The sequence below is a fragment of the Pseudochaenichthys georgianus genome, chromosome 3 (genome assembly GCF_902827115.2).
Source record: "Pseudochaenichthys georgianus chromosome 3, fPseGeo1.2, whole genome shotgun sequence".
Taxonomy (NCBI): domain Eukaryota; kingdom Metazoa; phylum Chordata; class Actinopteri; order Perciformes; family Channichthyidae; genus Pseudochaenichthys; species Pseudochaenichthys georgianus.
In genome coordinates, this window is record NC_047505.1 from 35235642 (window position 1) to 35253582 (window position 17941).

The 17941-nt window shown below is 43.8% G+C and overlaps 1 protein-coding gene across 1 annotated transcript in view; it reads left to right on the forward strand.

The window, feature by feature from the left end:
* The first annotated feature begins 1307 nt into the window (after nucleotides 1-1307).
* tub (TUB bipartite transcription factor) overlaps nucleotides 1308-17941 on the forward strand; it is an 86743-nt gene continuing 70109 nt past the window's right edge. The window contains exon 1 of the mRNA XM_034078992.2: nucleotides 1308-1496. Coding sequence (XP_033934883.1) covers nucleotides 1441-1496 — 56 coding nt within the window. The 5' untranslated portion in view covers nucleotides 1308-1440. The remainder of the gene's footprint in view (nucleotides 1497-17941) is intronic.

Below are 17941 nucleotides of genomic sequence, written 5' to 3' on the forward strand. Positions count from 1 at the left end.
GATGGGGTAGAGAATCTTTCTTTTAGGCTGCACAGACTTGACTCTTACACATTGAGGCGTGCAAAAGTAAGATAATACTATTCACAACATGACTAACTGATGTTATAGGATAATTATGACCACTAAATGCTCAGAAAACAGTAATGATAGGGATTTCCTCTTTGTCTATTAGAAGTAATATTGTTTTCAGGGGGCACTACAAGCACTTTTACTGCTACAAGTTATTTTCAAAGACACATATTATGTCAGACGCTTAAACTTCATACAATATTCCAGCCTCTGCGAAATAAGAGCCTTTTAGAGCAGACTAAGATACTGAAAACATACACTATTACTGGCAAAGAAAGGCATACACATATCTGACCACAAGGGGGATGTTTGAGTCGGGAAATTGTATTAAATACTAAAACCACTAGGGTTAAAAGAACACATAAGACATATGAGTAACAAATACGACAGAGGAACATTTAAAATTAAGAGTTTTAGCAAGGTGATGGGCTATCATCACAATTCATCTAAATATACAGGGTCAACTTTCATTGTGTGTGTTGATGCTGGAGAGTGCTGTTCAACACATCAGTACATTACCCATAGGGGTTCGTTTCGGTTGAGATTTGACCTATAGGATTCACATAATTGTCTTTATAATCAAACCAGATATATTAAAAACTCACTGATGGTTCAGTAAACCCATCACACAAGGCAACATCACTCTCAGTAATGTTGCAGTTATTTCTCACAATGTGTCATTTTTTCTCTCTGTAGGATGTTCCCATTCCTCCACAGCTGAGTTCTGCTTTGAATCATTTTGTGATTTGTTATGAAAGAGAATCCTTTTAGAATTCCACACATGATCCTTGCAAGTAAAGAGAGCATCTGAACATAAGATTACCTTAATTCAAAACGACGTGTTAACTGTTTTAGTGAGTTGGCTCTTGTGGGTGAGAAGATAATAAAGAAAGATGACAAAGACGTTTGTTCATCAGTACAAATTAAAGAAACGGAACTGTTTTTGGGCTGTAAAGCAGCTTGTGTAGTCTCAGCCTTTTTGTACCGACCAGCAAATGGATGAGAAGGTGAGTTTGCTATTGAGTCATGAGCTGCCAATAATCAAAATAAACAAATCACTGTTCCAAACATGTATAGGGCCTGTTTCATTAGACTGAACTCCCCCATGCTATTGCCACAGTCAGCATGGAGGTTTGCCAGAGAAAATGAATCAGTCTTGTGGCGTGAATGAAACAGGCTCAGCCCCCCTCTGTGTGGTGGTACAGCCCAGAGGACGCGTCTGGCTCTGCACAGCCTCTGTGGCTCATTCACTTCACGGCGATTCCTTTAGTTTGGTGTTTGCTTTGGTTTGGTGAGGACGCAGAGAGGAGTGTTTATGCTTTAATTTAGCCGTCTCAACATCCAGTCCAGTCCCAACAGTTCGCCGGAGACATGGAGGGAGTGAGCAGCAACAGGAGTATGTCTTACAGCAGGTGGAGTTATGACAGGTAAGCGAGCTTTTCCACATAACAAGTCTAGCCGACGTTTAATCAAATCAAAACGCTGGTTTTCCTCTTTGCATTTCGTTTGTATTGTCATGCTAAAGCTAAAGGTTTGTGAGAGCTCTCCTCATGCGTAATTAGTTGACAGGTGGAACGGATTTGGAAATGATAGATGCGATGCGAGTGTATTAAGTGGCCTGAGCATCTCCCTGTGTCTGCTGGCAGAGAGCCTATGGGATGTTCGCTTCACTACCTTTACTGTATGTCCATGGAGTATTGACTAATCTCCCACCGTTTTACAGCAAGCCCACCGTCACAGAAACCTTCCCAAAGGCACTTCAAGCTTTTTGTTTTACACTCATAGCCTACTCTATCTATCTATCCATAAATTAACATTTCCTATGTGCTTGAGAAGTGACCATAATCAATTACTAGACTAGAAATATTCAGCACAGTGGTGAAACACCTGTGTTAACAAGCTAAAATGCTTCAATGCGAGAGAAACACTCATAAGTTGGCAGGGTTTGTCTCAGTGGGGAACTGTGATTCAGGCCTCTCATTTGACACTTTCAAACAGGCATGTGGAGATATAACACTTGGTATGAAAAACATGTAAAACTGTTGAATCCATGATGGCCTCAGCTTGATAAATCTGCATTTTTTTAAATACTAATATTTGGAAATAATCAGAAAATAGCTGCAAGTGTGAAATGTGTCTCCAATGTGTGATTTATGATGCATTTCATAAATGAGTAGAAAGAAAACAATGTCCATATTGCGTGTGTGAGTGATGTCATCAACATAAGTGTGAATGAGTCAGTCTGTGTGAATAGAAAATGGGTCTAATATAGGGAAATCACTCAAAGTATATTCAATACACATAATTATCTTAATGCACACGCGCTGTATCTTCACCAGAGCTTTTTCCAGGAATTCCACTTACCAACTCACATTAAAGCTGACAGTTCCTGATTAGCTGGCCACTTTCTTCTCAGCCAACAATTTGGAGTAATGGGTGAATGTACTGTGGCTTTATCACTGAGGCTCCATCGGTATAGGTTTTACCCTGACAACACTATATGTTGGCACTGACAACAATATCATTGGTATTCTGAATATGTGCTTGGACATCCCAAGAGATTGCTGCAAGAGCCAGTGGTCTCTTAGCTTCCTAAGGTTTCTCACAGCAAGTCATGTTTACTGTTTGCGAGCAGCTTTACACTGCAAGGGGTGTCGGGACTGTGCAGAAGGGGTGTTGTTTTCTTTTACAGTATTACAACACAACATTTCTCAATCAATCCAATCTGGGATGTTAATGTGACATTTTCTTACAGGCACAATATATTAGCACCAGGTATTAAACTAAACATGGCTCCGTGAGTCTGTGGTACTGTGGGATGCACTATATTGGCATATATATTTACTTGCAGCATAATGAAACATTTTTTGGAATTTTTTCATCTTGACGACAAAGCACGTTTTTGTAAACATTACCTTTCAGTAACAGAAATATTTAGGTTGGTTTATTTAGGTTCAGGTTGTGGTAAATGAAGCAAGTAAAATTACAGCCTTTTTTGATTTAACAAGTGAATATTGTTGGATTTCCAACACTTTAAGGCATCCTTGAGTGCAGTGCAAACGTATTGCTTAGAGCCATGTGCATTGATTTGACTGGCAGATGAGAGGCGTTGCAAATTCACAAGAGAACTAATTAAAAATGATTCTCAAAATGTAAGCGAATGTTGCCTGCAAAGGCGTTACAGTAAATTAAAAGATGATTCTACGTATAAGCTTTTTAAACTGTTACTATTCATTGACCATATAGGGAAAATTAAACTGGTTTTGCAGGCAATCAATCATGTCTGTTTGAACTCTGACCTACAGTATGTTAAACCACACTGTGTCCCGGCTCCCACTCTGCAAACACTGTTTCCTGCAGATGGAAGGGCAAGGTGAGCTAACAAGATACGATTTACAGCATACAGAGCTCAGTACAGAATTGTAATGGTTTAATAAAAAACAAAGATTAGTTGGAATTTCTCTGTCAACATCGTGTTCCCTTATTCAAACTGTGCAGCAAGGAAGAAAATAAGGAATCATTGGGGCTTATGCATAGTACGTTTCTCCTTCATTTCACATCCTTCTTTATATGACCTGATTAGTTAAAGAGAGACCACTTACTGAGAGCAATACATGTGGAGATTGTCAAAATAATAATTAGCTAACCTTCTTTAATTAATGTTAGCAATTTATTACTTAGAAAAGTATTTGTTGTTTATCAATTACAAGGATTTGAGGACATTTATAATTCGGACAATTCTGATTAATCAATTTTGCCACTGATCTTTTGCCAATTGTCATTTGAGAGTAGATGTTGATCTCTCCGTTAATTGGTTTCACACAAAAGCTCAAGGTTAGTATTGATGCCATGTGGTTTAGATGACAGGCAGCTGAGAGCAGACACAGTGTCCTATTTTATCAGCATGAGGTGAGAGAACTTCTTTTCTGGGTGTCATTTTTCCATGGCCCACAAAAAACTGCTTTTTGGAAAACAGTGACGTAAGACCCTGTTGGGGGGTGTAGGTGATAATGAAATTCAGGAGGTTTGATTCTGTGCAGCTGACTGAGGATATTTGATTTACCTACTGGACCATCATGTATTTAACAAAACATTAAGACATGTAGCAAGAACTTTCAATGAATTATGGTACGTGATTTCATATACCTATTCAATCACTGCTTTGAGTCACAAAAATACCATGTCTTTTATTGATTCATTGGTCTCCATTAAACACGACTGTTCAGTCCAATAAAAAAAATGCCAATATAAAATACTCCAAAAAAAACATACAGAGTGAGAGTGGGAAGAGTAATGAAAAAGTTTGAATGTGGTTGTCATGACAGTCTGATTCGTGTTTGTAGAGATGTTAGCTCAGTATTAGACAGACAAACAAGGATTCATGGCATAACCGTCGTTACCAGGGCCGCCTTAATGCACGGGCTGACCTGGGCTGAAGCCCAGGGGCCTACGGAGATCAGGGGCCTATCATGAGCCAATACAAAAGTTTAAAAAAAAAAACTTTAATTAATTTTTTTTTTTATTTTATTAAAAACATTTAAATAAACAAAGTCTTGGCTTTCAGAATATGAAACTTTTATTTCCAAAATCACACGATAAATACATTTTTGAAGCTTGTAAAGGGAAGATGACAGCTCTCACTCGCCACTCACTCCCCCTCCCTCCGGCTGACATTATGAATGTAAGGCGTTTAGTAATCATAGATAACACGGCAGGGTCCGTTACAGTTTGTTTTCATCTGGTTTCAAATAAACAAAGTCTTGGCTTTCAGAATATTAAACGTGTTTCGGCAAATTCAGATGATAAATACAGCTTTGAAGCTTCGGCATGATTACAAGCGGAGAACGGAGTAACTTGACGTCACAGCAGGCACAACAACAGCCGGTGTTTCTCGAGAGTGTTTTCCCCGGGAAACAAACACAATACACACAAATGCAAAAATACACAAACACACACACTCGCGAGCTTCCCCCAGACCAGTAAACCAAACGAAAATATCTTCCCTCCGTAGTATTTTGATCATTTGCTCCGCTAATCAATCAGATCGATGGATTCCAGAGATTTTTCTCAAACATGATGACTTCGAAACAGTCAGTGGGCACCACTTAACAGCCAATCAGAATGAGAATATGTTTCACATGTGACGTATTCAAATTGCGAGTGATTGAGTGACAGATGAAGGTTGTTTAGGAGAAAAAGTTTGAGAAGAAAAAGTTTGAGAGTGGCGCTCGGAAAAGGAAATTGTTGAGGGAAAAGGAGTTTCGAGACAAGCAGCTATTACAAAACATGCCGAAGCCTACAGGTTATTTTAAACCTGTAGGCCGGGATGAGGAGGAAGGACAGATGAGTTCTGTACCGAGCGGCAGCGGTGCCGGCCACGGGGCCTCGGAGCCAAGTAGGCCGTCTGGTTCTGATAGCGATGGAGTAGCGGGAGAGGAAAAACAGACAGGAGGGACATTATCCGTTGGAGGAGATGGAGAGGACGACGAGGACTTGCTACGTGGAGGGGAGCCAACGGCAACCGGACAGATACATGAGGGAGGCCCGATACGTCACTGATCTGGAGGAGAGGACCAGGCGCGCGTAGAGCAGAGTGGAGAAGTGCGATCACAGAGCCTGCTGAGGCTATACATGACTTTGATTTGTTGTTTAAATAGGGGGCCTACAAAAACTATCAGCCCCAGGGCCTGATGGCAGGTTAAGGCGGGCCTGGTCGTTACGTGCTGTTACTTGGGGGACAAAATGTGTGTTAATTTGGTATATGTTATTATTCAGCCAGTGTTTCAAAATCCATGATCCACAAGTAGCTGCCTATGAATACGAGTTCTCCTCCAGACATTGTTGAGTAGATGGAGCCTCTGCCCTTTACTGTCTGTCTCCTTTTAAATCTTGAATAATTCAGGCTCATGGAACTGTCTTAAATTGATCTGTGAATAATAAGAATACAGATATTTAATATTCACATTGCAGTATTTTGGCTCTCCCTCTTCAGATTCCTCCCAGCACAAGTTTTATGATAATCTTTTTCTTTTATGTCTGAGCTTGTGCTAGTGGACATATTAAGGTTATGTATTGCAGAGATAACTATTGCATTGAGTCAAGGAATATACATATTAATATACTAGGGCTGTCAAACGATTAAAATTGTTAATCAGATTAAACACAGTTTAAAAATTAATTAATCATGATTAATCACCATTCGAACTATGTCTAAAATATGCCATTTATTTATGTATATTGTTGTGGGAATGGAAAGATAAATGAAAGCAGGCGGATATATCCATTTAACATACAGTATCTATGTTTATTATAACATTTTTCTGCATGTCAAAATGAAAGACAACCCACACACCTATCAATCATCAAACCGTGGGGTCTTAATTCATTACGTGTTGATTTCTATCAACGGGGGAGTACTTCAGGAAAGTCGACAGAGGAGGGGGCTAGTGGAGTACTTCGTGACCACAGAGTGTGAACGTTGTGATCAGCTGTTTTAGCGCAGTTCTCCAGTGAAGGGGGGGGGAGTCTCCCTCCGCAGCCGGTTGGCGTAGTTTTGGCACAGTTCCGTTGTACAGACCGACGTTAACAGCAGCCCTGTCTGTGCACACGGAGACCGACTCTGTCGTCCGGTGATCTAACCGCCTTCTGGAAAAGCTTCACAAGTACGTCGGTACGCAAATGCGCTTTGTGACACAAGTGACGGTACGCATTTCAGATTAGGCACATAACCTGCGTACCAGTTATGTGCACCCCTGTACCAGAGCCATATTATTACTATTATATGGCTCTGCCCTGTACTACAGCGAAAGTATTATGCGTTGGGACTTCCTGCAACAACACCACGCCGTTATCAAATATGTTCTATTGAGAAGACTATCACTACGTGACAAAAGTTTTCAAAACCGTGGCTACTGAAATCAATCTTACTAACTGCTGTCTGTGCAATTTACTCCGCGTGAGTTGGAAGACTTTATTTTGCTTACTTTAACATCATTTTTCATGGTGGGGCTAAGCCATTTCTTGGTATGGGTGTAGACTACCCCAGCCATACCCTGGCGCTGCCACTGGTGGCACGTATGGGGCGGGCCATTCTGCACATGCGTTAAATGCGTTAAATATTTTAACGCAATTAATTCAAAAAATTAATTACCGCCGTTAACGCGATAATTTTGACAGCACTAATATATATATATATATATATATATATATATATATTGTTGCATTACATTACATTGCATTTAGCTGACGCTTTTATCCAAAGCGACTTACAATAAGTACATTCGACCAGGAAGACACAACCTTGAAGAAAACAGAATCATATAAGTACATCAGGTTTCATAGTGCCAAGCATTTCAAGTGCTACTCAACTGGCTATAGATAAGCCAGTCCTTTATTAGTATATAAGTACTCTGTTCGCAGTTCTTTGTTAGTAATTCTATCGCTCGGGGTGGATTCGAAAGAGATGAGTTTTCAGTCTGCGCCGGAAGGTGTGTAAGCTTTCTGCTGTCCTGATGTCAATGGGGAGCTCATTCCACCATTTTGGAGCCAGGATAGCAAACCCACGTGTTTTTGCTGATGGGAATTTGGGTCCCCCTCGCAGCGAGGGTGCAGCGAGTCGTTTGGCTGATGCAGAGCGTAGTGCACGCGCTGGGGTGTACAGTTTAACCATGTCCTGGATGTAGGAAGGGCCAGATCCATTCGCAGCATGGTACGCAAGTACCAGTGTCTTGAAGTGAATTCTAGCAGTTACCGGAAGCATCATAGATGTTACAATTTACTTTGAAAATACAACTATATCTTTGTATTCAGGGGCGGACTGGCCATCGGGACGTTCGGGACGAATCCCGGTGGGCCGGTACTGAAGTGGGCCGGTCGGACGATGTGGGCCGGCCGGTAACCGGCAGGGCTCGACATTAAATGACCCGCAGGCCCGGAAGCACTAGACACCCCGGGCCAGCATAACGTATTTTCCACTTGCCCGCTTGGGCCACTAAAAATATTGCTTTAAAAAAATGTTTTCTGTGGTATTGGTATCTTGACTAGCAATTTAGTTAAATTGTTTCGTTTATTAACGCCACAACATAGCGTTCCGTGAGTCGGTTGTCGTTGTTGGGTGAAAAATAAACAGCTGTTTGCTGCGGAGCGCAGCGCGAGCAGGCTCCAGTGAGCGGGAGCGCGCTCCTTCACTACAGACTATCGCGCCACCCAGAGCCATTTAATAGAAGAGTTACGACATCTCCGTTTACTCCAATGGACCACTTTTTTACAGCAATGGCGGATCGTGGAGCCTCTCAATCGTTCCCCGGAAGTTAGCGCCAAGGCTGGCAGAGCTGTGGAGTTGCAGCATAATAGACCGTTCGTGACGGACTTTTAAAGGTAAGAAGAAGTTTACAGATGTATATTGCGGATATTATCAGTACATCTGATTCAAATGAACATGTGTATTAAAGGATGTCAGTGGATTATCCCTAAATTAGTAGATTTAGGGAACGTTTACAGATAACAGATTAAGCTAGCATACCGAAGCAAGTTAGCAACACACGTTGAACAGCCTTTTAATTGTACATTCCGTTCTCTCTATGTCATTTCGTCCAACGTGTTGAATTAGAGAAGAGGGGCTTCTAAACAGGATTGTATGCGGGGGTGGAGGGAGTTAAATATTAGATAAATATAACTTTGGTGCGTGTAAGAGTGAGTGTTTTTAGCAGAGCCATATTGTGTCCTTGTGATTCTGTTGATTATTACCTGTCTGTATAATGTTGCAGCTCAGCTGATTCTGGATTGATGGCAAAGGGAGAGGGACTTAAGTGAGAGTGAAAACACAAGGTAAGTTTAATACTACTGTTTTATATAAGTAAACACCTTATCTCCCCAAGGCAATAGGTGTGCTATATAGGTGTGTATAACCCTTTCTCCTGTCTGTTGCTCCCTCTCTCAGCACAAGAACCAGAGGGGGGTTCAATGGAGCCTGAATACCTGCACTGAGACCCTCACCCTGCACCCTGTGTCTCAACTCTCAGTGTTTTTCAAGCCTTTCCCTGTTTTTTTGTATTAAACAAAACATTAAGCTTTCCCAATGGTGTGGTTTTCGTTTTGTGAAAAAGTGCAAATGCAGTGTTTGTATATAAATCACATATTTTGTTGCTGTTGGTCGTGAAATTGCTCCTGCTGACTTGAGCCAGCCATTTTTTCCTCCGCTCTGTGTCAGCGGGGAAGCCGTACATTCGTACTCCTTTCTCTGAGCGATTTGAGCATCCCCAGGCAGCACAGCAAACCATGGTGGCGACTAGGAGGCAGCACAGCAAACCATGGTGGCGACTAGGAGGCAGCACAGCAAACCAGGACAACACGGAGGAAAAGGCACCGACAAACTGCATGATATGCTCTTCAATGTTTATTGAATTCCATGTATTTGCAATGGATGTTCCTAAAGCAACACATTTGTCGTCGTCGTCGTCGTCGTCGTCGTCGTCGTCGTCGTCGTCGTCGTCGTCGTCGTCATCATCATCATCATGTCTCCTGTCCTTTCTGAAAGCCATAAAGACGACATTAGTCATTTAGATAACTTGTGTCCTCAATTACCAGGGGATTACTGAAACTACCATGGATTTAAGAAAATGGTAGAAATGAATGTAATCTGAATTTTAAAGCATTACTTTAGATCCCCTCCCTCTAAATGTATCAAACATTAGAAAGTGATCCTCCTGACTACCATACAAGTGTATGAAGATAATATTGGTTTGAAAGAATTCAAAGCTATAAATAAACAGCAACAGGCTCTTTAACCACTGTTAGCCTAACATGTAAACTAGTTGTTCACACTAATCCTAATATTATCACTTAATATTAGCAAATTTTATTTTTGAAAACATATTGATGTAAATACATACACATATCGATTTGTTGTATAAATATTGCAAATCAAAACCTTTATTCACTAATAATTACCAAAAATCGTAGTTCTATCTCCTGTTATCAATGCATTCACATTGCCCGCCATGAACTTCCGGGGAACGATCCCTCGTCTACATGAACCACGTGACGATAACCGTTTTTGGACTTCCGGTGTCGTAACTCTTCTATCTATATGGCGCTGGCGCCACCTAATCATTCGCCAAATGTTTTTAATACTAGCGGTAACCGGTCAAGCGCCGTGCAAAAAACAATCTTCAAATAAAAGAAAGTCAGAGGGAGAGAAAGTTTCAGCCAGCTTGATCGATGGAGTTGGCTTCTAGTGGTGCAGTGACGCGTCCTAAAACCCTTTTATAATCTATCGATTAGATTTATGATTCGAAAATTATAAAAGTAGGGTAGACATGTGGAGATTATCCGGCTGAACAAAACGTGCATTTATCAAACAGGTTTGTTTTCCACAGACCTTATTTCCAGCTATTTTTCCAAAACCCTGTGGAGAAATCCCGTTGCTTTTTGTCGAGGGAACACGCAGCTTACTTCCTGGTTTTAGGACGCGTCACTGGCTGCACTGCTCTCAATATGATGCCAATATAAACAAGGTCTTCTGTCGGCTCTGTACATCAATGCCGACCTATGCTGACAAGTAAGTGAAGAGTAGACAATATAAAGGTATTGGCGAAATGTCCCAGCAGTTTAGGATCATGAAGGTTCTAATCAAATCAATTACATATAGCCATTACATGTCTAACTCCTAATGACAGGAAGGCATAAAGTGCTTTATACAAATAATGATACTCATAATAATAGCAGACATTTTTTAACAATGACCACAATATCATTATTTTAATAAACCAAATATGAACAATTGAGGAAAATGAGAACTGATGATTCAAATGTTGTACTACAAGTAGGCTAGCAATGTAGTTAGTGCATACGTTACTATTGCAACAAATGTGTTCATTTTCTTCATTATTAGTCGATTTTTTTTTTTTGGACGAATGCTCCGGGCCAGTGATAATACAAATCTGCGGTGGGCCGGCGCTACCGAAGTGGGCCGGTCGAGAGTCCCGGGCTGATTTGTAGTCCCAGTCCGCCCCTGTTTGTATTTAACATCTATTTGTGATATCAGGATAATTTAGCTGTGCTGTTGTTCACACAAGAGGTGGAAGAATCCTTTACTTAGGTACAATTAGAAATACTATGGTCTAAAAATACTCTATTAAGTTGAAAATCCTAAATTCAAAATGTTACTTAACTAGAAATACCTAAGTGAGTATTATCAGACAAATGTAAAGTACAGAAAGTAGAGTATGGTCAATATGTAGAATACAACTTTTCACTGTAATATGTTATAGAATATCATAATGTCCTGTTTGTATTATACAGTACATGTGCTAATTTTAACGTTGTAATTTGCCAATGTGGATACTTTGTAAACTACTGGGTTGATTAGTACAATACTGCATCATATGAGCATATCATGTGTTTTTGTATGTAAATATAAATAGTTTCTGAAATATTTGTAGTACAGAACAAAGAATGATATTTGCTTCTGAAATGATGTGGTGTAGGAGTATAAAATAGTGTAAAATACAAATATTCAATTAAAGTACGAAAATTACAATAGTACTGAGGTAGAGTACTTACACTGGACAAATGTCTCAGTGAAGCAGGACAAACAAGTACTGGCCGAGTTTAGACGGCGAAAGCTACAGTGGCTTGGACACATCACACACAGTGAAGGGACCTAAGAGGTGCAGGAGGGCCAAGGGGAGAATGGCTGACCGATATTAAGAGGTGGACGGGGAAGGAGTACATGAGACTGGTGTGGAGACGGGTGGTGAAGTCAACAAAGTCAACTTTATTGTCAATCTTCCAGTTTGTGCGTACAGACGGATAGATCAAAATGCCGTTTTCCACAATCCCGAATATAAAAACAAATGTATATAAAAAAAATATATGTGTGCATATATATATATATATATATATATATGCACACATATTTTTATATATATATATATATATACATACATATATATATATATATATACATACACACACAGTCAAAGACATGTGCCGACATTAAGACCTAAATAAACACACAACAATCAATATATACAAAATAACAGTCACTTCAATATTTTGAGAATTTACATTAGTGCAGATTGTCCATCGAATGTGCAAAAATAAATATTAGTGCAAGATTGTCCATAGAATGTGCATTATTGCAATATGCACATTCGATGGACAATCTTGCGCCAATATTGTGCTGGCTTCTGGAGTGACCTGACCCCAAATGAGAGTACTTGACTGGTTATTGCTTGTGGAACACTTCACCTTTGCAAAACTCGATGAAATGCAGTTCTCATTCATAACACTCCGTTCGATGTCTCACTATGGGATGCGCCTCATCGCGGAGCAAACAGAAGCATCAATCTCATTACGCCAATCTTGACGTCAGCGTCAGAGAATCCACCCCCTATAATTAGCTTGCGCTACGTCGCATGCGTCATTCAAACACCTCTTCTCGCTTCAGAGCACATCTCTATGGTAGCCGGGCTAGCTTAACAGTCCAGACTGAACCCAAATCTAAATTTCGGTCGACGGGCGCTAGCCAGCTACTCTTCCTGCTTCGTAAGAAGCCTGCTAATACTAACACACCAGTTAGTATTATAATTGACCTCGCCGTTTCTTCCTCGGTAATTAAGGTAAGATTTTGATTTTTTTCAAGCTAGCAACAGCTGTGTTGCTTTCCCTCACTACCGACACCACGGTAGCGAGGACGCTTTTTCTTTTTCCCTCACAGAGGAGGAAAAGATTAAAAGAAATATTAACACACCAGTTAATATTCTTTGAGAAAAAAGATCTACACCGTTCTTTTTTCTCCGGTTACCTGTTATGAGCGGGTCCTCTCCACGCCACGCGGCGAACAAGATGGATGCCTCTCTCCCTCACACCAGAGGAGTCAGGAACTCGGAGGCTCGGCTCTGCGGCTGCGGGTTGAAAATATCAGGCACAGACTCACACCAGGTCTGCTCGTCCTGCCTCGGGCTGGAACACGCACAGGAGGCTAATGACAACCCCGGCTCGTGTGGGCATTGTGCCCGCTTCACCGTAAAGAGCCTCCGCCGACGGTTTAGCAACGCCAAGCTAGCTTTACGGGACAGGACCCCCTCATCTCCGTTGATTTGCCGGCTGGCAATCAAGACGCGGGGGCGTCCGCCACAGAGATTGAGCCCTGCACTGTGTCGGTCTGGGGCTCATCAACAGCGGCAGCTGCGGAAACCGGAGTCCCGTGCCGTGTCAGGCTGGGACCCGGTGGCCCCACGCTTCGCCCTGTCTGAGCATGGACCTGCAGGCCGTGTGTCAGCGTGCCGCGTCCAGACTAGACATGCCGTGGCCCGAAATGGCCAAGGAGACCTCCAGGTCACGTTACGAAGGGAAACATTTTCCCCAAGCAACGAGGACAAAGAGGCAACTCCTTCCGGTCTTCCCGGAGATGTTGGATGAGGTGTTGGTCTCGTGGCGAGACCGGCCCTTTAGCAACAAGGCCCCAATCCAGGGTGCCTCCTCCCTATGTGACGATATGGAGAGGCTCGGCCTGCTCCGCATACCGCCTATGGAACCGCTGGTGGCAGCCCACCTCCTACCGAGGCTGGTCCCGTCACCAAGCAGGAATCCCACGCTGCCAGCGAAGGCGGACCGATTCCAGTCGACCATGACTGAACGGTCCTACAGAGCGGCAGCGTTGTCCGCCAGGGCTCTGAACGTTTCCTCGCTGCTAACCGCATACCAAGCGGAGCTCTGCGAGGATCTGTCGAGCAATCCTGGGACCGGCCGTTCTGGATGAGATGGCCGCGGTCACAGACATTTGTCTCGTGTCCAACGCTGCGCCGTCCAGGCCACGGGCAAGGCAATGGGGATCATGGTGGTGCAGGAAAGAGCTAGATGGCTCAACCTCACCAACCTCCCAGGACCGGGAAAAGGGAGGATGTGCTTGACATGCCCATCGTTCCCGAGGGGATTTTCGGGCTCCGCTCTCGCCTCCATGCAGAGGAGATGCGAGTCGAAAAAGAAGGAGGACAAGGCCCTCCACCTCTGCCTCCCTCGAAGGGTCCAGCCGCTGCCTTCACAGCGGCAGTCCTTCGCCCCAAGCTGCCTCGAACCCTGCTCGGTTCAAAGTACAGAAACAGCAGAGGTCGCAGCCCGCCCCGAGTCCTCAGCCCAGGCAGGAGACGAGGGCGAGTTGGCCTAGAAAATCTCCGGTCCCGGCTGCAGCCAGGCGCAGCCGACCCAGAATTTCGGCCAGCAGTCGAGGAAGAAGAAGCGAGCGGCCTGACAGCCCCTCCTTCTCTCCTCTGTGACAGAGCTGGAAGTCCACGGTTCCCCAGCTCTAGATGTGTTCCCGCCGCCGCCTCGAGAGATGCCTCAACACCATCCTCAAGTCTGCAAAAACACATGTCACAAGTTTGTTGTTGTTCTAAATAAACCATTTTCCGCTGACGCATCCAGGCTTCAGGCCAAGGGTGCAGCTCAAAAAAATGAAAAGAAAAACAATAAACTGTCCGTCAACTGTTCCCCTTCTGAGAGCAGCTACGGCTTCTCTCAAAAGGCGGATTATAGACGGGTCTGTGAAGGCACCATCGTCACGCGCATGCGCAGTGTCGGTGGGGATTGTCGAAATGGGTTTACCACGTGTTCAAGACACTAGAGGGCGCATAACACAACAAATAGAGACTCAGAGGGAGACGTGACGTCTCCGCTGGCTCTAAGGAGCATACAGTGGAAGATGCTCACAACATCTGCTTGGGTTTTCAAGACGGTAACACAGGGCTACAGACTCCAATTCGCTGTCACCCCCCCTCGCTTCTCGGGCATTCTGTATTCACAAGCCCGAGGAGAGTCAGCCCATATTCTAGAGAGAGAGATCCTCTCACTTCTAGAAAAGAGGATTATATCTATAGTACCCCGCCGAGCAGAGTCAGAGCGGCTTTTATTCCAAGTATTTCCTCGTTCCCAAACGGGGAGGGAACGGAATTCGGCCAATACTAGATTTGAGGGTTCTGAACACATATCTAAAAAGATACAAATTCAGAATGCTCACTCACACATCTCTGCTGCGTCTCGTGCTACAAAACGACTGGTTTACATCAGTCGACCTGAAAGATGCGTATTTCCACATTCCAGTATATTACCCACACAGGAAATATCTGAGGTTCGCATTTCAGGGGATCTGTTATGAATACAGAGTACTTCCCTTCGGTCTGTCTCTCAGTCCAAGGGTGTTTGTACGATGTACGGAAGCCGCGATAGCCCCGTTAAGACAACAGGGTATTCGCCTGGCGACCTACCTGGACGACTGGCTGCTTCTCGCACAGTCGGAGCAGGAGGCTATTATGCAGACAAATGTCCTCGTAAAGCACCTGCTCAACCTGGGTTTCATAATAAACACAGAGAAGAGCATGTTGTGCCCCGCGCAGACTATACTCTTCCTGGGTTTACACCTGAACTCGGTGCCCTTTACAGCCCGCCTGTCATGTTCTCTTCAGATCATGCCTGCGGTTACTGGGGCTCATGGCGTCAGCCATCCTGGTCGTATGACTGGGACGCTTACACATGAGGGAGTTTCAGCGCTGGGTAGCCGCTTTAAAACTAAACCCCGCTCATGGCGCGCGGAGAGTAATGGTTACTGTGAAATGCGTAATGGCACCCGACTTTTCTAGTACGGGGCGTGCCTATGGGTGCTGTCCTTTTCACGGAAGGTGGTCACCATGGACGCATGTCTGACAGGCTGGGGAGGTATTTACGAGGTCGTTTGGTGAGGGGTCTCTGGAGCAGAGACCTCCAGCGGGCGCACATAAATTACCTGGAGCTTTTAGCGGTGTTCCTCACCCTAAAACGCTTTCTGCCTTTTCTCAGAGGACATCATGTCCTCGTGAGGAACAGACAATACGACCACAATATCGTATATAAACCGCCAAGGGGGTTTGCGTTCTCTCCAGTTACACATGCTGGCACGCAAACTGATCTTATGGAGCGGCAGACGTCTCCTCTCTCTGAGAGCGATGCATGTACCAGGAGTGATGAACCTCGGGGCAAGATCTACTGTCCAGAGGTGCACCACTATATGCAGGACTGGACCCTACATCTAAGATTGTGAGTCAGCTGTGTGGGTGCGTTACGGCAGAGCCGCGGTTTGGTAGATCTGTTTGCATCGAAAGACAACGCTCAATGTCAGCTGTTCTTTTCAATGCGTGATTTAAACGCACCGTTAGGCGTGGACGCGCTCGCGCACGTTTGGCCTCCGGGCCAAATTGTGGCCACTGGATTGTGGAGGCAATTGCTCTGGCTTATACGAGTCAGGGTTTGCAGGCACCTTCGGGTCTGCGTGCTCTTTCGACTCGTGGTCTGGCTAAATCCTGGGCTTTGCTCAAGGGTGTTTCCATCCAAGACATTTGTGCAGTGGAGAGCTGGTCCTCGCCGCTCACTTTTGTCCGCTTTTACAGGCTAGACGTCTCTGCTCCATGTGTGGCCTGAGCAGTGCTGGGCACCTTGTTGAGTCAGAGCTCTACCTGTTAAAGAGCCTGTGACACGAGTTTCCCCCATTATCCAAACCCATCAATTTGAGTAAATATTGTCCCCTTGAAAACCGTTACTGAACTGATTTTGGATATTTGTACTTTGATAACCATTAATCTGCCCTTCAATGTTGACCATTTTCTGGATCTTCTCGGGGATTCTTCAAGTCCCGCCAAATTATGTGCGACGTCATTGGGGGCACAGCGCTCCAGCTGCACCATTCAGGATCCCAGCATCTGCATGTAAACGCACGACGGCGCACACAGCAGCAAGCTCAGACAGTGATGACAGTTTAATTTTGAATGTATCTGAGAGCTCATATGACGTCAACGTCAATTGTGGGGATGGCAGGGGCGGCGGGTGCTGTAGATAGTAAATGTAAATATGTAAATATTTGTGTCACTGCATCCTGGTAAAATACAAATATAATGTATAATGTCTGTGTCTTTGACATTAGCGCTGCTAGCCACCTGTGTCCTGTACTACGAAGCCAGTTCAACCATACCCTGGATATGTTTGAGCAACAAACAAACTAACAAACAACAACTAACAAAAGAGATCTCGCTAAGCGGCTCCTACGACGCTGGTTATCAACTCGGTAAATCAAGCCAGGGTTTCTCTCTCCAGCTGAGAGCGCGTTCACGTCTAAGACACGAGTGGATCGACTTTAATTACATTTGACTCGAGTGTTTCATCAACATAATGTGTTGCTAAAATAATACTTCTGCATACAGTATGTGACACTGTAAGTGTTGCACGGCCAGATACGGCTCAGCTGACTCAGGATAAGGAAATATATGATATATTATGATATTATATGATCGATGATCTCATTGATGATGTAATATGAATGATAAGTGCGACACGTCGGCGTCTTCTCTGCATACGGCAGCTCAAACTGTATTTCCTTTATCCTGTAATATTACTTGAGAGATTTAAACTCACGCACACTGAGTTGATCTCTTTTCTATAGCACGCCGGAGGCGGGCAGCGTCAGGTCAAATAAGTTATTTAGCCTTCCCAACCTGAGCCTCACGCGCCTGGGGGGATGTGCTAAGTGACTTATCTGACCGGCCCACTTCGGTACCGGCCCATCGGGATTCGTCCCGATGGCCAGTCCGGCACTGCACCCATCCCACGTAAACTGTCAACGGGGGAGCCTCGTGCGGGGAAACGGTGGACTAGTGTCCCGATCGGCAGTGGGAATAATAATAATAATAATCCGTGCATTTTATCCATTAATTTCCCCAACATTGTGGTAAAAAAAACCACACGTTTAATCCATGTTGGTGTACTACAACTACAAAAAGCATCGGTTTGTTTTCTCATCAGAAAATGCAGACCGGCACAAACATAACGATTTTTCTAATCATGATTC